The following is a 22,777-nucleotide window of genomic DNA, read 5'->3' as shown; positions in this document are numbered from 1 at the left end:
TATAAAATACAAGCTGTTGATTACCGGTGTAGCCGGGGTGGCACTGGCAAAGATAGTCCGCGGCGGACGCGGGAGCTGGTTGAAAACATGCACCATGTTGACAGTCATGATGGGCACAAGGACTAGTCTGTGGATACAGCATGACTGTCGATGGTGCGGCCTCGCAGTATCTCCCTCTGTACTCCGCCGCGCACTTGCACACGTAATTGTTTATGCCGTCGATGCAAGTAGCACCGTTCTGAAAAAAATACGAGATCATCGATGAATAAATCGGTCGACCGTCTCGCTAACCGTTGCGCAAATTCACCGATACTTGGCAAAGAGAAAGGTTTCGTCGACGGACCCACCTGGCACATATGATCAACGCAGTCATCCAGGTTGGTGGAACAATTAAGGCCGGTGAAGCCGACTGGGCATTCGCAGCTATAGTGGGTCCCGTGGTCGACGCATCGGCCCCCGTTCTCGCAGGGGTCGTGCCCTTTTGTACAAAAGGGTATCTTCTCCTCGCAGTACTCGCCCATGAATCCAGGGGTGCAGTCGCATCGGTAGGCCTGGATGAGGTCGACGCAGGTCGCGTTATTGGAGCACTTGTTGTCCTCGCAGTCGTCGACGTTGTTCTCGCATCGAAGTCCCTCGTACCCGGGGGCGCAGACGCAACTATCACACACCGACTGATCGTCAATCGAGACATTGGCCATGACCATCGATCGCGGTACACACGCCAATCGATGTCGCCGAACGCAGCTGATCTATCGACGACCATCATCCTTGGCAATGCTTTATCGCGGTTTATCTAATCGGCAAATGTTCGAGCGACCTCGGGGATCGCCCCTTTCCGTTAACGTAATCGTGGAACGCTCGCGATGAAAAATGTGACCTCGAGAAGATCAGTGTACAGTAATGTCTCTCTAATCGACGCTTCACAATTGTGCACAAAAATGGACAATTTGGGAAGAGGAGCCTTGCGAATTCGAGCCTTGCGACTCGTTTTTATAGCCGAAATAATCGTATCTCCTGTTCCCAGATTGTCCATTTTTCTGCACAATCTAAGCGTTAGTTAGGGAGACATTACTGTATTTCCTCCAGGATAAATTATTTCTCAAAACCGAACGTCGACTCTCATCGAATTTGATTCGCGGAATCATCGATTTTCTTTAAATCGGCGAAACCACGTGCGATCGTTATTGCAAGAATGTATCAATGAACTAACCGCGAGTCGTAATTAGTCGTCGATAGACAGTTACGCGCGGCTGCTACTCTTCGGGCCTCACGTGCAGGGGTCCCGTTATCAATTTCATTCAAAGTACTCAAACCTACACGATACTACGATCTATTCATCTACTCATCGACAACCGTATCGTTTATATAGTGCAACTAGTCTGGTTTCTCTCGTTTACGAGCTCACCCATAATTATCAAGTCAAACTACTCTATGCACGATTACTCTCGCGGGATCGAGCCGGTTTCTATCCGCGGACAGATTTACAATGCAACGCCACGGTTTTTCCAGCCGATATCCAATTACACCGAGTTCGATCGTGTTACACGTGCACGTCTACGCAATTATCGATCAAAACTACTGTGTTCCCACGTGTGTGGGGATTATCTACAGTGAATGCAAACTGCTCTAATCCTCTGCGACGGGTCTCCCGGTCTTCGTCCGATCTTTTCGTCGGGAACCCGGCTCGGTCGTATTCGCCACTTTCTCTTAATTATAGAAGAAAGTTCTGTCTGTTGTTTATAAATTGTTCAAGGAGAAATTATTCGAACTGTGAGCTTTTGTGTACAAGCTAAAGGAAAATTGGGTAGAATTTACTGTACATCTTGTCTTCGAATTTCGAATACAGTAACGTCTCTCTAATTGACATCCAGATTGCACACAAAAATGGACAATTTGGGAAGAGGAGATACGATTCTTCGAGCCTTGCGCTTTGTTTTTATAGTTATAAATTGTCCACAATTATAAAAACGAGCCGCAAGGCTCGAATAATCGTATCTCCTGTTCCCAAATTGTCCATTTTAGTGGACAATCCGAGCGTCGGTAAGGGGGGCATTACTGTATTCCGTCGAACGTCGCTCTATCTCGATCCCGTCGCAGAGTCGAAACTACGGGCACCACTGAACGAGCAAATACGTGGATCAGACCCGAACGAGCTGGCCAGAAAGCTAACCGGAATCGAGACGCGATCGGTACCTGAATCTTCCTTCTTCCAGTACTTTGCAAGTTCCGGTGTTCCGGCAAGGATTTCCATAGCACGCGTCAATTTTATGTTCACACCGGTCCCCATGATATCCTGCCTCGCACTTGCAACGGAACTTCCGGTCCGGGAGCGCCTCGCAAAATCCTCCGTTCTGGCATGGCGAGGTGTAGCACAGGTCGCACTTGGCCAGGACTTCGGCTGGCTGTTGGCTGGCTGCGCGGAAGAAAGGTCTACGATTAATGAGCAATTTTAGTACCCCATTGTGACGACGGGCCAAAAAACCATGAACTAAACAGACTGCGTCACGGGCCAGTGAGAAAATCAAAAACATGTGCGCCTAGCGGCGGCGGCAATTCGTGATCGGCGGGCAATAGTGGCCGGTTCACCTTCGCAGAGATTGTCTCTTTCGTCCTCCTTAATTGCAGCGATTTCTCCCGGAAATGCCGATTTTCGGGCTGCCGCGAATTTCCCTGTGCTAGTCCTACGCCTGTGCAATTTATTGCTACGGCGATGACAAGGTACGCGTGGCCGTCGAATCGTGGCATATGGCTTGCGAATTGCCTTCGAATCGCGTCACGTGCGCTCCGAATTGCCTTCGGATCGTGGCAAAAAATTAGAAATAAAAAAGTTAACCCATCCTTTTTATTCTAGCATCGCTATGCGTTCATATTAATATTCACCGGCATGCAGGCTGCTGTCTTTCTTCGCCGACTGCCTCGAGTTTCTATAAAAAACGAGCCGCGAGACTCGAAGAATCGCGACTTAGTATTCTCGGATCTGCCGGTTTCAATTCCGATCTCCGACCATTTCTGGGAGAAATTACTATGCGCAGACTGAGCCGAGCGACTCGAATATCCCGGATCGCGTTAGGAACTTGAATTCGTCGAGGGCAAAACAAATTCAACCTCTTCGCCACTGTCACAAATACATGGAATTTCATGTACGGATTAGAACGAATCGATCGAACCGGCTACTGTTGCCCCGACCAACGGTGTTCGTCCTGGGAATACTTACTTTTGCATTGGAACTCGGTCTCGGACGTGGTAAGCAGCACCTTGTCCCGCATCGCGGGCGGCTCCATGCACTTGGCGATCCCGGCCTCGACGAATTCCTTCTTCTTCACCCACTTGGCCAGCCAGCGCATACTGCAGTCGCAGTAGAGAGGGTTGGCCCCGAGAGCGCTGTAAACAGAGCCGGCCGGTGAATTATCGGGCCCGAAGAGATATGGCGATGCGCGAGCGTGTTCGCGGGACCGTGGAACGTTCCGCGATACTCACAGGTGGGTCATGGATTGGAGGTCCTCGAACGTGCCCTCGGGGATCACCGATATGTCGTTGCCGTGCAGTGACCTGGTGGAAAGCGGAATTTTACGTCGGAGTGTCGGCGACAGGGGAGGGCTCTTCGGAAGCTCGATCGCGGCAAACGGAAATCGATTATGCGGATTCAAAGTTTCTTTGAGCTTTCACCGAGCGACCCTCGCTCGAAAGAGCGGATCTTCCGGAAGCTCGAAACGCGTTGACTTATTAAAGTCGTCGGATTTAACGACGTAACGTTTGTAACCGGAAAGGCTCCCGAAAGCAACCGTTTCGAACTTTTAAACTGTCAACGATCGATAGCAGTTTGCGAGGGTCTGGTGTAACGTTTAATCGTACAAAATTTCGTGTATAATTTCGTATAAATTTTAGGGCGGTGGTATATTACAAAGGACTGATGCGGCTGTATTGAAACTTACATCATCCTCAAAGACGTCAGACCGGCGAGGGCGTTGCGTTGGACGCACTGCAGTTTGTTGTAGTTGATGATGCTGTCAAACGAAAACGTAATCACCCGTTTAATACAAACGACGTCGGTATTTTCGGCATTATATGCGCCGAATTAAATGATTATTTTCGGCGCAGTGAAACAGAGCTCGGCGACAACTGATCCGATTAACGATTGTAACTCGTTGGTCATTATAAATTGTTACAAATTGTTACAAATTGATTATAACAAGCAACGAGTTACGATCGTCGATCGTCGATCGAGTTACTTTTTACCAACTCTGCGGCGAAATGTAACGCGCAGCAACGAACGTTTGGAATAATCGCAAGACTATGGTTTTACAGTCTCTAAATGTTTCTCTACTGTCTAGATCCATGAAATCTCTATTCGAGAGACAACGTCGGCGCCATAAAATTTTAACGACAGTCGATGAATCAAGTCGCGAAAGAAAGATGGCGGAATGCGAACGTACAGGTGAGACAGCTTGGTGAGATTCTTGAAGGTGTCGTTCGACAGCATTCCGATATGGTTGTTGCTCAGATCCCTGAAACCGAATAGAGCAGGATTTGAGCCGTTTCGTTCGATGGGAAGAAAATGTTGCCGGCGAGTTGTGCAGGTATCTGTGTGTGTGTATGTGTGAAGGGAAAAGCGGCACGCGTATTTTATTTACAGTTTAGTGAGAATCCTCAGGTGGTTCAGCCGCTCCGGCTGAATCGTCTTGATTTCGTTCACGTCCAAATACAGCTCGGTGGTTTCCGGCGGAATCCCACGCGGAATCTCCGTAAGCTGAGACCTCGAACACTTCACCACTGACCCGGCGCAATTACATTGGGGTGGACAGTAATCGTCTCCTAGGCAACCCACGCTGTCGTCTGCGATTCGTAAAACGGACGGCGGATCGTTAATCCCGGAATCGATTCGGCAGATCAAAGGAACATTGCTCCGCGCGGCTCCAGACACTCGGTTCTTTCTCTCTTTTACAGAAATCGCGGCTAACGATGCCATTCTCTCGAGGATGGCCGAGGTAATGGGGTTTTGCGGAGGCTCCGGGACCACGTTTGTTCGAGTTTTATGGACGATGCAGCTAGGATTATTTGTTTCCGACGCGATTGGAAATTCCGATCGGAAAATACGTTCGGCGATAACCAAATAGGAAAGTAGCGAAACTTCGAGACAGATGTTCATTTAAAATTTCCGTCCCGTTTGATTTACAGAAGTTTCCTTCGACACAAATTTCCTCCTCGATGAATTTAATATCTTTTAGACATGTTTGATCTTTCAGCGAACTTCGATCGAACTTAAAATTCTGTAAAAAATATCGTCGATATTATGGTACTTCGAACAGACAATTAGACATCTACAGTCTAATTTAGATCATCTTGTATAGTAATTTTATGCATCTGGAACAGAACCGACCATCTGGAATTCCGTTTGATTGCGGCGATTGAAAATGGTCGAACGGAATTCGAAGAGCTTGGTAATTTTTTGCGGACAAATCGGACAAGGTTTTCGAGCGAATTGTTGGTTAACACGGCGAGACTTACTGTTGCATTTGAACTCGTGATGCGGAATATGCTTGAGAACGGCGTCCTTCAATCGCGGTGGATCGTGACAGTGGCCGAACACACCAGACATGTCGCGTTTCCTCAGCCATTCGGCGAACCACGCGAGATGACAATTACACGACAAAGGATTGCCTTGCATGTTGCTGGAAACACGGAGCAATTTATTAAACTGCCATTAATTATGCGCACGGAAGCCGGAAATATTTTACCGGAGCGTGTTAGGGAAGTTGCTGCACTTGTGTATTAACACGATAATAAATATTAACGAGGCCCATCCTATACAATCTCCGTGAAATACCGCCGGAATTAAATATACACGGTGTAATATCGTAGCTGATATAATATTACAGGGTTGCGAAATCTTGTCGCGCTCTGATATCAACCGCGACATTATGCATCGATTCGGTATTCGGTTTGCGTTGCCATGCATTTTAATCGTCGACAGAAGATTCTGTCTGTCAACGTGCAACCACGGATAACTTCCTGTCGACGACTCCGACTGACCGGTGTTTTTGAATAATCGAGACCTTCCGGACGTTCGTTCTCTCAACGAACCGGGCTATTTACAATAATTATCTTAAGCAGCTCAGAAGTTCTTCTTTCGCTTTTATATTTTTCTTAAATCTCAAATTTATTTCTTATGCAAGCAACGCTACGAAGGAATGTTGCTTGCATAGAAATCGGCGACGACCAGAATTTTCTATAACGTTTTACGACTGCCGGGTCCAGCGGAGGATGCGATTTTTATCATCGTAAATAATCATAATCATCGCGAGTTTCACGGTGACGGATAAGATGGTCAGCCGTCGTTAAAACAGGTACTTACATGGTGCGTATGTGTGCAAGTTCATCGAACGCGCCCTGCATAACGCAGGTGATGGCGTTTCCATGGAGGTTCCTGCGAAAATGAAGTTCGAGGGATATAGTAAGTGCTCCAGTGATACCGTTTTATGAACGGTCATAAAAGTTTCTACTCACAGAGTCTTAAGATTCGTCAAGCCGGTGAACATCTTGTTGTGAACTTCCCTCAGCTTGTTATTCGACAGGAGTCTGTGAAACGGGTCGTTATTTCGTGAGACACCGATAAGGAATATACACTCGTTACGGTAGCGAATGCGCCGCGAAAATGCATCGAATAATTACTTGCACGAAAATTAGCAGTAATTATAGGATGCATATAATGTGTATATAATTTAATTTTAATAATATTATAATATATTATATAATATAATTATATTATTATTACTATATAATATAATATAATTGTATTATTATTACTATATAATATAATATAAATATATTATTATTGTATAATATAATACATCATATAATATAATAATATAATAATAGGATGCAATTTCTTCGACCGAGGTATTTGTTCTCGACATAATTGAAATATGAAAATATAAAATTGGGAATTTATTTTAAATCTGATTAATACGGCGCCCCCTAAAACCATTCGAATTTCGTTCGGAACATTTTTTAGTATCGTCGACGGTTTCGAAGATATTTTACTGGATCGATTTAAATGGGTCACCCTCTACAAAATCGTCAGCATTTTATGTATATCGTCGATAAATTATTGTCGATAAAATATCGTCGATATATTCTTGATAAAATACAACCGTGTATTTTATACGTTTTCTACGACTGTCAACGCGACACAGAATATCGACTTCCAAAAATGCGAAAAGAGAAATTCTCATTGCTTCTGCAACGATTGCGAAAACGAGGAAAAAGTCGGTCGTGCGCAGACGCATCGTTGATTACTATAACACAGTGTGCCCTCGATCTGTATTTTCTGGAAGAGTAAATCCTGCATAAAATCCTGTATGATATAATAATGAATATAAAATATTTATAATAATACAAATTTCATCGCACTCGACCAATTCGCGAAGAAGCGGAGCATAGAGACGCATCAGTCGTTTTATGGTTGAAATTGTAATTTCGAATCTGGATTTTCTGTAAAACCGAGCCTCTCGAACAAAGGAATGTTATTGCACATTTTTGCACAAAGAACAACGTTTCGTTGCGAAAAAAAAGAAACACGGCGGCGGGAGCGCGTACGCGGGGCAGTTCGTTAAATCGATGTACGGATCGAGCCGGAATTACTCGTTATTAACGCAACGGGAGCCGGTGAATTTTCAATAAATCGCAGCTGCAGCGAAATCGAATATCGAAAATTGTCGAGGAGCGGGAAGATGAATGCCCGGCTGCGTTCCGGGCTGACGTTGAACTATTAGATCGGTTGATACGTCCGCGTCATTTGGTCGTATCGGATTCTACGCGAATATAAAAATTGTTAATACGCGAAATTGATTAACTGCGTTTATCCGTATCGATCTTTCGCATAATTTATCGGGGCAACGACGTTTTTTATTTCGCGCAGCACCGCGCACCGATCGATACTCCTCCCCCGCATCTCGATCGAAGTTCTCCGCGAAAATCGTGTAAATTGATTTTTCTTCCGTAAACAGATTCAACGAATTTCCGTCGCGTCACGTATCGCAATTACTTTTGTACCGTTCGCGTCCCGGGAATTCTCGATGAAATTTCAACAAAGCAAAATTAAAGTTAGCTCCGACTTTTGTTGACTTTTATTGCAACGACGGTATTATAGGGGGCAACGCGAGCATCGGCCGAGCTTAATGCGATCAAAGGACCTTTTTTTCAACCGTCGAATACAGAGGCTGCTCTCTCTCTCTCTCTCTCTCTAATTTGTTTTTCTTCGGCGATATGCAATATTCTGGATCGGTTCCCGCACTCGTCAGCGCCGAAAAGCGCGCGCGAACCACCGCCTCTGCCCGCCCTCTCTCGTCGACTATCTAATTAATCGACCCATTGTCCCGTTAATTGCCTTTGAAAATTAAATCCTATTCTGCTTCGTTAAAGCTCGTTTCAAAGTCCCGATCCAGTTAGGCACAAATAACGCAAGTAATCTCGACGCAGCGAACGCGCGGACCCTGCTATCGCAGACTTTCTCAGCGGGTTACGTTTCATTACGAAACCGAACGACGATTCCGGCGAAATGTTAACGAAAAATCCGACCATCATCGTGCAATTTTCGTTGAATTCCTCCGCCATGGTTTCCGCGATTTAAATCGCCGGTTTTACCGTCCTTTCGCGGACTCGAAAATTCTATTCACAAAATACGCTATTTTTTTTTATCAAAAGAGGTACTTTTTCGCAATTTTTATACAACGGTGCTCTCTAACAATTTTTACAAGATGGTATACTTTTTGATAATTACCATGAAATGCAGGATTTTTTGGTAATACGCTGTGAAAAGTAATATTTTCGACATTGATTATAAGATAATATTTACTAGAAAACATTGTTCTCCGATAATTATTACAAAGTAGCGTTCTTTGTCACATTTTCGTTGGGAAATTCGCCGCGAAATGGCTTCCGCCACCGCATTAAAATTGCGCAAATATATTTAACAGCCGGTAATCCGAACTGATTTCATATTCCGCGACTTTTCGCGATGCATTTGCAACTGTCCCAAATTTTACGGATCCATTCACTGGAAATTGCACGCAAATTCCCTTTCCGTTGCAACAATAATTGATTAAGCGTATAGTGCTCCATTCCGAATTCCCCGCGGTTCTATCGTTGGTCTTCCGAAAAATTTCAAATATTTGTTACCGGCGAAAAAGCCATGAAATTTCCATTCGTTCGTTCATTCGTCCCGAAAATGAAACACACGGACGCACCGTTTCCCAGCGCCGATAAATACCACGAAAAAGATGATGATCCGCGCTATTGTACGTTCCGGCTCTTCAATTTTCATTCCGTTCAATTAATCCCTTTGACTTCGCGGTGGAATTTTTCGGCTTACCGAGTCGTACACGCGGCGGTGTCGTACATTTTAACTTAATAATCGTCGCGCACGTTGAATAAATCAATTCGACTCCATGGAGTCTCGAGATGGGAAACTTTTCCATGGAGGAGAAATTTTGGGTTAATTTGGCTTCGAGGGGGTTGTTTATCGGTCCAATTAAGCGTCGGTGGAACACGCGCGATCAAGGCCGACCGCCTCGGTAAAAAAGCACAGGGTATAAATGAGAATGGAAAAGACGGCAGGGTGGAAGAGGGTGGTGTCGGTCGCAGGGAGGACTTACAGTTCGGTGACCTTGTGCGCTCCTTGGAAGGCCGAGGCCTCGATGCGTGAGATTTTATTCATCCTGAGGTCCAAATGCTGCAGCTCCGGCAGCTTCTCGAACAGGCCGTCCGCTTTGATCTTCTCTAGCTCGTTGCCGGCCAACAATCTGCTCGCGTCGAGGACAAAGAAAGGCCAGAAACGAGAAAGTTAGCGTCCGCTCGAACGTCTGATACGCCGGGAGCAATTAATCGCGCGCGCCGGGGCGTCGATCCATTAAACGGCTCCAAATAATTTATTTCGAATAATAGCTCGGCGTCGTTCGATCGTATCCCCCCCTCGCCTTCCCTCACCCCCGGCACACCTCGCGGACCAAGCTTTTAATCAGATAATTATCCTGTCGGACGATTGAATTCATTTTCTCGCGCCCCGAGCGAACGGCTCGCCTCGATCGGTGATACGGATCGATCGATCTTCCTCCGGTCATTGTTCCCGCGCTTGTAAACAATCCTCTCGTTCCCGTGCGGAGCACGCGAATCACGTTAGACGCTTATTGTGACGTTTTCAATGTGCAAGCGTTTCCTATTGTCCGTTCGATGCCGGCGTTCGATTGTTCCGCATTGTTCTCGCGTCGTTGTATCAATATTTAATTCACGGAAAAATCGGAGAGCGCCGATTCAATGTTAGAATCAACACGAAATGGTTCGCGGGACTACAGTTTGATCGACGTTTCGTAACTGTGCAGTCGCGTCGAATGAACTGCTAATTGGACCGATACAGCGATACACCTTTTTCCACGGATACCGGTGCACGCTTTTCTGATTTTTATATTCAGCTTCATAAATCAACCGGACGGGTGATACGTAAGCGAATCTTCGTATTTATACTTTGAAATGTGGAAACCGTGTGATGTCGTTAGCCTGCGGATTTTTATGCAAAATGAAAATCGTTGAATCACAAGATTACGTGCTTCAGCAGCGAACTCTTTTTCAAAGAGTTGAAAATAATTCAACAGCGTCTTTAATCATCTTTAGTCTGTTACATTTCTCCACTCGATCTATTCAATTTGAGGGAGATAATTTATACGAATGTATAAAATATCCGATTTTAATTTGCTTAAAATCTGCAGTCTACTTGCGAACATCGAGTATAATATCACTTCGACCGAAACATTGTCTCGAAATAAAGCAGAAACGGTAATTGCTGTTTCTTAATGCTTTATCAACACTCCATTTTCTCGATAACCGAACCGGGTTTTTCTTTAAACGATAATCTTAACGATTACTTCAAATAATTTGATGGAACACGAACGAGACAATTTCATGAACAATTTTTCAATAAACTTGTAACCTTTGACATTCGATTTTAAAAGAACGATCAGACGATTATCGACAAATAAAATGTCAACGAAAAGAGACCGGCTTACATTTCATGGATTCGCACGCGGCACGGATGCATCGAGATGCATCGAACTCCGCAATGGATCGACGAGGCGTTCTAATATTTGTTATTGCAACGGCATTTCGTTATCGTTTATCGGCACGTCGAAGGTAGAATTTACTCACAAAGTGGAAGTGTAGATCGGCAATTCCTTCGGTATCGAAGTCAGCTTCTTGTTGGAGCAATCGACGGTGGCGCGTTTGCAGGTGCACGGAGCGGGACACTCTCCCGGCAGGATGCACTCGCCGGCCCTCTTCGTTAAGAGCTCACCGTTGCCTAAGTACATAGAACCGGATGTATTCCATTTCAAACGATCCTCTCTCTGATCTGCCTTTCCTTCTTACGACCACAGGAACGCACTTTCTTTCGACGAGCCAATGATTAAAGCGATTAAATGGAACCCTGTTCACCTGTGTCTGCCTGCTCTAATCGGTGACTCGAATACGACCCACCCTTGATCATCGATGATCTCGACGCGAATTTTCTTTCACTTTGACGATTCACGTCGGAATCTCGATGAACCACGCAGATTCCTATACACGAGAATTGCGATGGCACGGTGATTCGTACGGATCGTGGAAACGCAGGACAAAATGCTCCGAGGGTTTCTCCTTAATTCGCGCTTACATTGCGCATAAAATGCCCAATTCGAGCCTTGCGGCTCGTTTTTATGGTTAAAAATAAATAAAATAACTATAAAAACGAGCCGCAAGGCTCGAATAATCGGATCTCCTCTTCCCAGATTGTCCATTTTTGTGCGCAATCCGAGTGCGAATTAGGGAAAATTACTGCACAGTAAATTTTCTCGAATTCTTTGACACCCTCACTCGCCACGGCGAGTACTATAAATCCTCGAGGACTCGAATCACTCGTTTTTTAACACCCTGTATATGCGACACGGTTTCATGCCGGCGAAGTGTTTATTTTCCGGTGTCATTTACTCCGCAGAAGTTGGCGTGCGCACGGAAACAGCCGCGACAGGGGAACGCGATTATATTCTGTGCGCGGCCCGGCGCAATTAGAGGAAATATACAACCGTGAAAAGGAGAAACACGAGCTGGCCCGTTCTTATTCTTGAACATGCCGAGATTGCCGCACGCTCGTCATAACCGCGCCGCTTCTTACCCTCGGCTCGGCCGCCCGCGATTCGCAACAGATTCGCAACGCTTTTGGAATCGTGAGGTTTGACTCGCGCCGCTTTGCCGATTTTCTTCGCAACTTTCGGTTTCATTAAATAAACGACTTTCGTATTGCGAGGGGAATTTTTGTGGTTGATACTCGGCGCTCGACGCGTTAAACCTCGATAATAACAGAAGGGTATTTTATTCGGACTTGAAGAAAACGGGACAGGTTTTAAAGAAAGAATTAACATTTATACTCGACAGATTATTGTAAAAAGTTAAATAAAAATGACACGCGTTTGAATCCTTGTTTAATCGTTGTCTGAAAAGCTGAAAATCCGCGTGTCGCGCGATCGACGACGAAACGCGAATTGCAAAAAGAAACTTCGCAAGAAACCTGGCGCGATGTTGTACGATCCTTCGCAACGTCGCGCGACTGTTAAAAATCGCAAATATTTGTTCGACGCGGATCTTATAAATCATCGTTGGCCGGCATGTTAATTCGCGACCCCTGCGTTCAACATAATAAATCTTCTTAATTAGGCATTCATGGGTGTTACAAAAGAGCGCAATAAGCGGCCCGAAGACTGGATCGCGCACCAGGCATTGCACGGACACAACGGCTGCGCGACTTCGTTTGCATTTTAATGTTAATGGTGGTATTATGCGATTGTCACGCACACGTGACAACGGCCTCCCACGGTAGAACCTCGACGGAGAAAACGGCGAGCGTGTCGGGTAACGGTAAATCATTGGATTTATTAGAACAAGCTCTAAACAAGATAACCGCTCGAATAATTGCCGGCAAAAGAAACGATTCAACCGTCGATATTCGGGCAATACCTTAAAGGGTTAAAGAGTAACTAAAAGCGGCCAGCTCGCGGCGAGATAACAGAATTTTAATTGGTCATGATTACAAGGCACCGGCTACGAGCCGAGCTGTTCTCGAACCGTTGCCTACGCTTTGCTCGCGACGAACGTTACACGAACGTTAAATTTTAATAGATCAATTTCACCGCTAAATTAGTCGGTTTTTATTAGCTCGCGCTGCTCTCGCCGCGGCTGCGATAACATTAAGTCGTCCGTTCGGTCCGCTCGCTTTTTCGACCGAACTTCCAGCCTGGAATAATTCCTGATAATTTATGGAAATTCGGTAAACCAGCGAAAGTTGTATTGCGCGCATTCGATGCAGAATTATTTTGATTTCGCGTAAAAATCCTATCGCGACTTGCCAATAGAAGAGACTGAACGGCCGACGATGATCGGAATGGACGGATAAAAATTTGGCGGTGAATTTTGTGGCGAAATCCTGGCAAATCGAGGAGCTCGGGAGTCGGTTCTTGGCCGTTCGTTCCCTCTAAAAAGCTCCGTTGATTAATCGAAGTCGAAGCGGCATGGTCAGGCACGCTGGGATACCATGTTAACGTCGCGACGATAAATTTTGATAATGAACAGTAGTAGCGGGGCGATATCATTAAATTAAGCATCGGCGCGATACCGTGCCCTCCCTCTCTCTCTTTCCCACCCCGCCGTGTGCAGCTAACTCTCTCTCTTTCTCTCTCTCTCTCTCTCTCTCTCTCTCTCTCTCTCTCTCTCTCGCTTGCACGTTAATTGAGTGTTGAATGTCATGTGCTACGGCGAGGTGAATATGTTTATGTATGAGTGTACGGGCGCGCAGGTGATTTATCATCACATTATACGCCGCGTTACAAATTGTCCGCCGCGGTACACGCGCGTAATTATATCGGTAATTTGCGTTCGCCGTTTAATAACACCGGGTGCGCGTCGCGTGGCCACTTTCTCCGTGGGCTTCGTTTGCTCGTGACCGACACGCCGGTCACCTGGCGACGGTCACCACGATCTACCTGCAGGATCGATACGGAAACTGACAATTTCAAGCCCCCTCGAGCGAATGAAAATCGACGAAACCATCGATGCCAATCAGACGAACGTCCTAATTTGACGGGAGGAGTTATCAAATATCGAGGAGTTATTAAAAAAGCTCCGGACAGTTTCAAGCCGTTCCCATCGTAGATAGATAACCGTCGAAGATATCGAGTCTGGACCAATTCTCGAAGCTACCTCAAAAGTTCCTGGAACTTACAGATGTTCGGTGTGTTCGCTCTTCGCTCTCTGCCTTGCGCAATTCTCCTATCGCAGGGGGATGGTAAAAGTGTACGAACGCACTCCACTGTTCGTCAAGTGTATACCGGGTGTCCCCGTCCATAAATATCCAAGCAAATATCTCACGAATGGTTGGAGACACGAAAAAGTTTATCGGGAATAATTTACACGGTTTATAGTCAGCTACGAGGTGAACTTTTGTTTTTTATTCGTGACCTTTCCAAGTTGTATAGACCAACTTTTTTTTATTAAATGGATGCATGTAATCTTTTTTACATAATTATTTAGTAGAGATCATTTGCAATAAAAAAAAAAACGATATCTTCTTAAAAACTATTATACATCGTAAAAACTATTATCATTCGTTTGGAAATTTACGAACGGACACCGTGTATACATTGTATCCTTGGAGCCCTCGCGAATTTCTGATGCCGACCATGGATAGATTTTCTGATTGGCGCCGGTTTTCCGAAGCGTGCTCGAAACTTTTGTTGCGCGGCAGCCGCTGCAACTCGTTTCTCTTAATTGAGGAACACAGAACGGGCTTTTCTACCGCTGCCATTTCGGCGCACTTGTAATGCGACTCTGTGACTGCAGCGAAACGCCGAGAGCAATTGCTAGCGATCAATTCGAAGTGCGTTTCAATACCTTCGACTATTCTCTTTTCATCGAGTTTTCTCTATTCATTTTCAAGGATCCCGCACTTGGTCGTTCGATTTAAGGGTGTTGGAAAAATCGATCGTCCCTTTGTCTAAATCGTGATCTAGCGAATGATAATGCCAAGTGCTACAATATACAAGGTGAATCGATAAAATCATCTGTACGACGCATGAAAGATTTCTAAAGAGACAGATTACAGTAATGTCTCCCTAACCGACGCTCGGATTGTCCACAAAAATGGACAATTTGGGAAAAGGAGATACGATTGTTCGAGCCTTGCAGTTAGTTTTTACAGTTATCGATTGTCAATGATTATAAAAACGAGCCGAATAATCGTATCTCCTTTTCCCAAATTGTCCATTATTGTGGACAATCTGAGCGTCAATTAGAGAGACATTACTGTACGTATTTTCCGTCGGTTAAATTAAACTCGACCGCACCTTGTACATCGGTTCGAGGAGAATGACGATGCTCCGGATGACGTGAAAACATGTTGACGTGGTGTTACCGACCTGTGTCCGTGTTCCGGCGAAGCGTATAGAAGAGAAAAAATATCGGAAGAATCGAGTCGTGCTTACCCTTACATTTGAACTCGTTTTCCGGCATCGATTTGATCTCATGCTTCTGCGCCCTCTTCGGAGACTTGCACAGAGCCCCGGAGGTCTCGATCGGGTGCGCCTCCAGATACGCCCTCAGCCAACGCAGATTGCAATCGCAGATCAGCGGATTCATTCCCAAATGTCTGCGAGAAATCGAGGAACGTTTTCTTTTAAGCCCTTTTCTACCCTTGTTACCGCCGCCGCCGGCTCGCGGACGATCTTTTTCTCTCGTCGCGCGGCAGCGTCGCGCGAAATTCTCCCCGTAATTTCCACGTTGACGAAAATTAGGTTAACCCTTCTGCAGCTTAACGCGCCAAGCCCTTCCTTAAACGCGACCCCTTGGAAATAATTCCGCGCCGGCGAGCTGCGGAAAATGTCCTTCTTTTTGAAAACCAGACGGAAAATTAGCATCGTTTCCCTTTTGAAAAAAAATCTCCTTTACCCTGTCCGAGATAATTACTTTCAGACGTTGTGATACAGTAATTTTCTGCGCTCCGTGGCACGAGCTTGTTTCAATCTTTGCCTTTGTTTGCACATTTTCCATTCGAGACGCGGAACTTCTCTTTTCGTACGTTGCAAAGAAACATTAGAAATGTTCCTCTTTTTCGCGAAATCTGCTCTTTCTCAGAAAGAAAGCCGCCGATTGCATTTTCACTGAGGAAACGGTTACTTCGAACGACCCCAGGATTTTCTCGTTTCCCGCAACATAATTTTAGGACACCCGAGCAGCGTGCAGGCATTCCTATTAACGATACAAATCCCTTACTCCGATAACTTCTCGGTACATGCTCGCAGAAACGAATTAAAAATTAATTATCCTTTTCTCAAGCTCTGTTAAACTGCGCAAGGGTTACCGTCGAGAGAAATTAGTTAACTAACATTTGCCCGCGAACAAGTCGCCGCTGGCGGTGTTCGCTGTAATCGATTTCTAACGACGTGAAAAATAAGAGACAAAGAAACGGCGCGATCGTGTTTTTCAGAGGCCGGAGCAGCCCGTCGAGATGGTATCGAACGAGCAAGGGTCGCGCGATTGTCCAGAATGCTCCGGGACAATTAACAAAAAGCTCGGTGACACGGATTCGCGATTCGATTGGTTGCGGAGTGGAAAGGGGCGCGCGCGCGCTCGCGCTAAAGCCACGGTAATTTGTATAAATTAACGGTTCAATGGCGGGATACAAACAGCGCTTTAATGCTTTGCAGATTGGCGAAAGTTCCATTGGCCAGGGATCTGATGTTGTTATCGTACAGGGACAACAGCGTCAGGCTGGTCAGATCGCGGAACAGATCGGTCCGTATGCAGGATATCTCGTTGGCGTTCAGCAACCTGGAAAGAAGATTTCGCTTTGTGAGTGGCGCCGCCCTTTGGATACCTCCGAAGGGTCGGCTCTCGTTCTCAAAGATAAAGAAAGAGGAGATTGCGTAGTCAGGGAACTTTACGATAGTCGCGGAGTTTCATCTGGAAAACGGGAACGGGAGACGTCGAATATTAACAAAGGGACGACAAACGTCAAAGACACGGGAATCGTGAGTCTTGAAAATGTGAAACGAAGGCACGTTATTTAAGGGAATACGTTTCTGTACGGGAAACTTCCTGCGGACCGCTTAATCGTCCTACTTTTTTTAAATGGAATCGAAGAGCGCGGAGTCGGACGACAATCGATCATTTCCCGATCACTTCTACCGTATGAATGTGACATCGTTGAATAGTTCGAGTTCAATTGTACGCTTCCATTCTATTTCTACTTAATAATAATTTGAATTCCACCGAATTTCAGCGAATTTGTAGCGGCAACTAAAAACAGTTTGTTATCGACTTACAGCACTTCCAGCTGGTGCAGTCCTTGGAACAGGCCGCTGGGCAGTTCGTTGATCTTGTTTCCGTACAGCACGCTGAAAATCACGGTTTCGGGCAAACGTTATTCGTCGATAATCGTGAAACATGCCACGCGTTTTATCTCGCTCGGTTCGTCTACGTACAGTGATTTCAGGGATTTCAGCCCGTGGAACGCGTCCGCCGCCACTTTTTTGATCTGATTGTTGCTGAGGTCGCTGCGGACGGATAAATAGAAAGAACATATGAAAGGTTGATACGTTATCTCCCGGTCGAGCGCCGGTTTCGCGATTTTAATACGGAATCCCCAGAAACGGATAAATTGCGAACGTCACTCACATGCTGCGCAGCTTCCGGTACGGGAAGAAAGCTTTCGGCGGGATCTCCGTGATTTTGTTCTGCTCTAACCGGCTGTGAATGATCGAACAGAGAGAGAACAAATAAATTAACAGATTGCCGATCGGCGCAGGCTGTTTCGCTTCCGCCGAGCAACAGTTGCCAAACGAGACGAGCCCGGTTTTCCATCGACGGATTCGAGAGCGTCGGGATAAACGAACGCGATTGTCGAGACAGTTTTCGAGAACGCGCCTGACACGTTTCCCCCGGATTTTTGTCGGATTTCGCGAGGCGTAATTAGCCGACGGGCAATTTCGTTTCGACTTGGTTCTTCGTTGTAATTAATTCGTGCTCCGGGCAACGTCTTCCTTGCGTAGAATGATCCCTCCGTCGATTAAATTCGCTACTGTGATTTAGTGAAATATTGTTCGATATTTTTCAACCAATGAGGAATTGCGATCATTGCGAATGTTCATGGACATACATGATTTTATTTCTCGTGTCGACGGTTTTATTTTCATAAAAACATACGACCGTATTCTGTTTGTTGGAAATAACATCGATATCCTCAGGCTAACGATAAATACAAACATCGAGTTTCCAGTTTATTCGATTATTTTAGACCGCGGTAGCAGTCCATTATAAATATGCATATAATAAACTACGGATCTTCGTGCAAAAATCGTTTTCAAGTGCACATTTGACTACACAACGAGAAAGGAACATCTGTGTATACTAAGAAAAAAATCGCAATACTTTCATTTGAATTTTTAAACAGGGAATTTTCGTTGATTCGAAGCATCGAGGCATCGCAGAGAATTTCGCATGAAAAATTAACTTCACAATTCCTCGACACAGGAAGCGTAGACGTAGCGTTCTATTGTGAATTTCGGGGCCCGGGGAGAACGTCTGCCCGACAAAAATGGAACGCACCGAGTTTCCCGCGAGGGAGTTCGGGGAACTCGGTGCAACGGTGCACCACAGTGGCGTGGTTAATTGCAAAGTTTACATCAATATCGCGTCCCGAAGTTCACGGCGACAGAGATTTGGTAACTGTGCGGCGAAGGCAGTAGACAAACTCGTTTACGAACAGGTCGATGGTGTCCTCGGGAAGGTGGGTGGGCACTTTCGTCAAAGAATTCTCCCTGCAGTCGACGGTACCTTCGGCGCATTTGCACGGATGCGGGCAGTGCGGTTCCGCGCTGCACTCTGATCCTGCGCGCTCAACCGGACCCGAACACTTGAAATCCTGCTCCTTTGTGGAAATGCGAGAATTTTTAGTCACGGGGAACGCCACGGTTTCGACCACCGCGTCCAGCGATACTATTTTCACCGATTTTTACGAATAAGCGATACAATTTTCTTTCGTTTAATTTTTACTTCGCTTCTTCTCGCGTATCACCTTTCTTTTTTCGCACTAAAGGGTTTTCCCGTTCGAGAACGAGTCGCAGCTGTCACCTACACTGCGAATTTCGTGTATCTACGTGAATGACAAGCTGTAATTCAGAATGGTGAAGAAAGGAACGGAAGCATTTCGAGACCAATTTGGCAGATGTTAAAGATATTGAAACTGTTCGAAAGAGTGTTAGTTCAGGATGCTTTAAAAATTACCAATGGTGGAAAGACGGAGACAATTTTGAATTTAATTTTTGGTCTTGTTGTAAGCGGATTATTCAATAATACGTATACCTCGATGTCCGCGATATTTTGATCTCTCAAGTGACCTGGCGAGGCGCAACGCGTGTGCTGACCCAGTCGAGGATACGTTCTCAAATGTCGCGCCAACCAGGCCAAATGACAGTCGCAAGCCAGCGCGTTGTCAACGAGCTTCAGCGTACGTAAGTGCGACAAGCCGTTCAGCATTTCCTTTCCCAGCGTTGTCAGTTTATTATTATTCAGCAATCTGCGAACAATGGGACAGAAGCAAATTAGCGACTGGTACACGAAAAGTTCTATCGTTACGAAAAGTTCTATCGTCCGAATTTATCAAAATTCGGATTTCATTCCCGCATGCACTTCTACCTCGAGAGAGAGAGAGAGAGAGAGAGAGAGAGAGAGAGAGAGAGAGAGAGAGAACGTCTATCGATCCCGTTATCGGGCTTAATTTCTAAATGGTGCTGCTCGTAAAAAAAAAATGTTCAGATAAATATTTCATTCGCTTACAGTATCTCCAGATCCTTCAGCTCCCGTATCGACGCTTCATCTATGCAGGTCAGCACGTTGTTGTCGAGCAGCCTGGAAAAGCGAATGATTCATGAGGGACCCCTCTCCGAATTTCACGGTTTCAAAGTTTCATCGACATTTTATATCCCCGTCGAGTTTGCCTTCTATTTTGTATCAATAAGTTATGCCTCCGTCCCCCCTCACCCCGCGTACTTTTCTGGCACCGATTCGCGAGGCAGCTGGATCTTTTTATATTTTAATATCGCGACAGAGTCGATGGCGGATTCGAGGAAGGGGTATAGGGGGGAGGAGAAACGTCCCGTCGTAAAAACCCGTAAAGGAACAAGAACGGTAATTAATTATGGACCGGCCCCGAAGAAGGCGGTAAAGCAAGAAAACGAGCACCGTGGAAACGAGCTTCGATCAAATGTCCATTTTATATTCCTACGGACTATCCTTTTTATGCCGGCAGAGAATTTTAAATTAAAGCGGAATTAGCTTGTCTGCCATCGACGTGTCCGACCGGGTCGGGATACGCTACTTAAACGGGAGTGTTATCGTCGACCTATTCCACTAGCTTAACTCTTTCTCGCCCGCGCGCCACCCTCTAATTACGCGGCGGGGTAAAAAAATTCTCCGATATTCCGACGTTTCTACTGTAAATACCGGACACGTGCTAGATGTCGATGCTCCAAAATCTCGGTGGATTAATTCGCTTCAAGGTGATTCGCTTGGTTTAATCCTTGCAAAAATATTTGAGTTATCTCTGTCTCCTTTCGTTTCTGATTAAAGCGAGAAATTAAATGGAAATATTCGTTGTTCGCGTTGTGAATTGTACGCGGATCACGGTGGATCAAATTTTTTAGAAGTACAGTGAATTTTACGTAATTTTCCTTCAGCTTTGGAAACAAAAATTCACAATTTGGAAATATACATATTCCATAATATATTATGGAATATATTATAATAAAATTGGACTTAAGGACTTAACAGCGAAAAGTGAGACAGTGAAAATTTTGCTAGATTTCTCGTACATCGCCATGTGATACAATTTAACTAAAGCTTCGTATTTTTAATTAGAAGAGGGGGATACTTACAGGTGCTTCAGGGTCGAAATTCCTCGGAGCGTTTTCGGGCCGATCGTGGCGATTTGATTGTGGCTAAGGTCCCTGGAACAGATATCAAACGAATTTTCCCGTTAAATTGATTCGTTTCGACCGTAATATTCGTTTGTTATTTCGCACAAAAATCTACAGTCCACCGCTAATAAATCAAATCCAGAAAAAAAAAGAAAATCAACGCAGTCGAATATCCTTGTGGTCTCTCGTTCCCGCAATCCCGGGGTCAGGTGCCCAAAATGAATTTAAAAGATCGCGGTGAGCACACAATTCCGAGCGAAGAAACGACCGAAGTGAAAATGAAGTTCTCCGGACACACGGCGCCCGACGCGACGTGTTGGTTCACTTTGTCCCTGTCCGTCTCGAGTTCGCTCTACATTCGCGGTAAATTATTCAAAAAGTTTCCGAGTGTCAGCGCGATCCTATGGGCGCCGTGCCGGCACTCTGGGAAATTGCGGCCGGCTCACGTGTGACCGTGTGCACGTGCACCGGTCACGTGGCCGGACTATGGATTCTTTAAGGTTTCACGGGGTCGTTACACCGGTAACGAGTGACCGTTTCCTACGGCCTCACGTGACGGCTCCGTTTCCTCGGAACCGAAGACCCGTTTCCCTCGTTTTCATCGTTTTTTTCCCGCGCTGCTCCGATGAATATTCACCGAAGAATTTCGTCAGTGTGACGCCTCCGTCGACGTTCCATTCATGCCGTCTTTAACCCACTGACGAAATTCTTTTTCCACAACCTTCCACTTTTTCGTTCACCGCCCTTGCAAGTTTCGTGCTAAAATTGCGGACAATTGTGCTTCTTGATATTTTAGTTACCGGAGGTTTATTTGAGCTATTCAGCTGAGAATCAGCTGATAATAATTCATAATATAACCTATAATAACATATAATAATACCTACAATAATAATATAATAATATAATTGTGTGCAAATTATTTTCCCAGTGATTCACAGAACTTTTTTTACAGGAACCATTAATAATAATCGGTATTAAAGGTTAACGTGGATTCTCTGTTTCAAATTCTCCCTGAAACGCATCTTTCCGTCGTTCAACGATCCAGGTTAAAAGCGTCGTAAGCAAAAGTTGAAACAAACGGCGACAGAGATAATTTGCCGGACGCGTCGCAGCAATTTCTGCATAAAACGTTCAACTCGGGAAGTATGCGGGGAAAGAAGCTCGCGCTAAACTTTAAAAAGCCGTATTAATTACCGTGCCGTTTCCTGTTACTTCCTGCTCGCGCAGGAAACGCGGGCAGGTGAAATTCCTCCCGGATTTAATTCTTTGCGCGAAACCATCCCCCGGCAGCAGGGTAGTTCGACGGTTTTTTCTTCGGTGAAACACAGCTTCGCGAGGTCTTCGGAAAGAAATTCAGTACTAAATGGGAAAGATACGCGCTGCGGGTTCCGTGAACCGAACCCCGTGCACTTCCGTATGTCTATGTGTGTGCGTGTGTGTGTATGCAACGCGTGGGTGGTATGTAGGTCATCGTCTGAAAAGTTTATGCGATAACCTCCGTCCTGTATTGTAGCGTAGAATCCAAGCGCGGACTTTCTCGAACGTTGAACGCGAACAATTACCTCTTCACGTTTGTCGCTAGATATCGGCAATATCTAGGGAAATATTTAACAATTCGTTGTTTCCTCAATGTTTGTTAATCGCAGCTGTTGAAATAATTACAGTGGTTTTTTCTAGAAAAATTGACGCTAAGTCAACCGGCAGTTTTCCCGATACAGTAATGTCAGATTGTA

General features: G+C 45.5%; 1 protein-coding gene across 3 annotated transcripts in view; it reads right to left on the bottom strand.

Annotated features, from left to right (window-relative positions):
- The window catches only part of sli (slit guidance ligand), a 450,605-nt gene that overhangs the window by 10,171 nt on the left and 417,657 nt on the right, over positions 1–22,777 (bottom strand). For 2 of the 3 annotated variants that reach the window (XM_033476931.2, XM_076526153.1), the window contains 22 exons: positions 21,003–21,074; positions 19,906–19,977; positions 19,432–19,645; positions 18,834–18,997; positions 17,746–17,817; positions 17,553–17,624; positions 17,394–17,465; positions 16,756–16,899; positions 15,555–15,718; positions 11,197–11,347; positions 9,654–9,800; positions 6,505–6,576; positions 6,353–6,424; positions 5,506–5,669; positions 4,632–4,833; positions 4,434–4,505; positions 3,933–4,004; positions 3,478–3,549; positions 3,215–3,381; positions 2,194–2,413; positions 348–657; positions 25–238 (listed from right to left, as the gene is read on the bottom strand). In XM_033476931.2, the coding sequence (XP_033332822.1) occupies positions 25–238; positions 348–657; positions 2,194–2,413; positions 3,215–3,381; positions 3,478–3,549; positions 3,933–4,004; positions 4,434–4,505; positions 4,632–4,833; positions 5,506–5,669; positions 6,353–6,424; positions 6,505–6,576; positions 9,654–9,800; positions 11,197–11,347; positions 15,555–15,718; positions 16,756–16,899; positions 17,394–17,465; positions 17,553–17,624; positions 17,746–17,817; positions 18,834–18,997; positions 19,432–19,645; positions 19,906–19,977; positions 21,003–21,074 (2,981 nt within the window). The remainder of the gene's footprint in view (positions 1–24; positions 239–347; positions 658–2,193; positions 2,414–3,214; positions 3,382–3,477; positions 3,550–3,932; positions 4,005–4,433; positions 4,506–4,631; positions 4,834–5,505; positions 5,670–6,352; positions 6,425–6,504; positions 6,577–9,653; positions 9,801–11,196; positions 11,348–15,554; positions 15,719–16,755; positions 16,900–17,393; positions 17,466–17,552; positions 17,625–17,745; positions 17,818–18,833; positions 18,998–19,431; positions 19,646–19,905; positions 19,978–21,002; positions 21,075–22,777) is intronic. The other variant, XM_033476930.2, reaches the window with a different exon arrangement.

This window comes from Megalopta genalis, chromosome 13, assembly GCF_051020955.1.
Source record: "Megalopta genalis isolate 19385.01 chromosome 13, iyMegGena1_principal, whole genome shotgun sequence".
In the NCBI taxonomy this organism is placed as follows: domain Eukaryota; kingdom Metazoa; phylum Arthropoda; class Insecta; order Hymenoptera; family Halictidae; genus Megalopta; species Megalopta genalis.
Note: the sequence above shows the minus strand (reverse complement) of the source record. Positions and strands in the feature narration are given on the sequence as shown.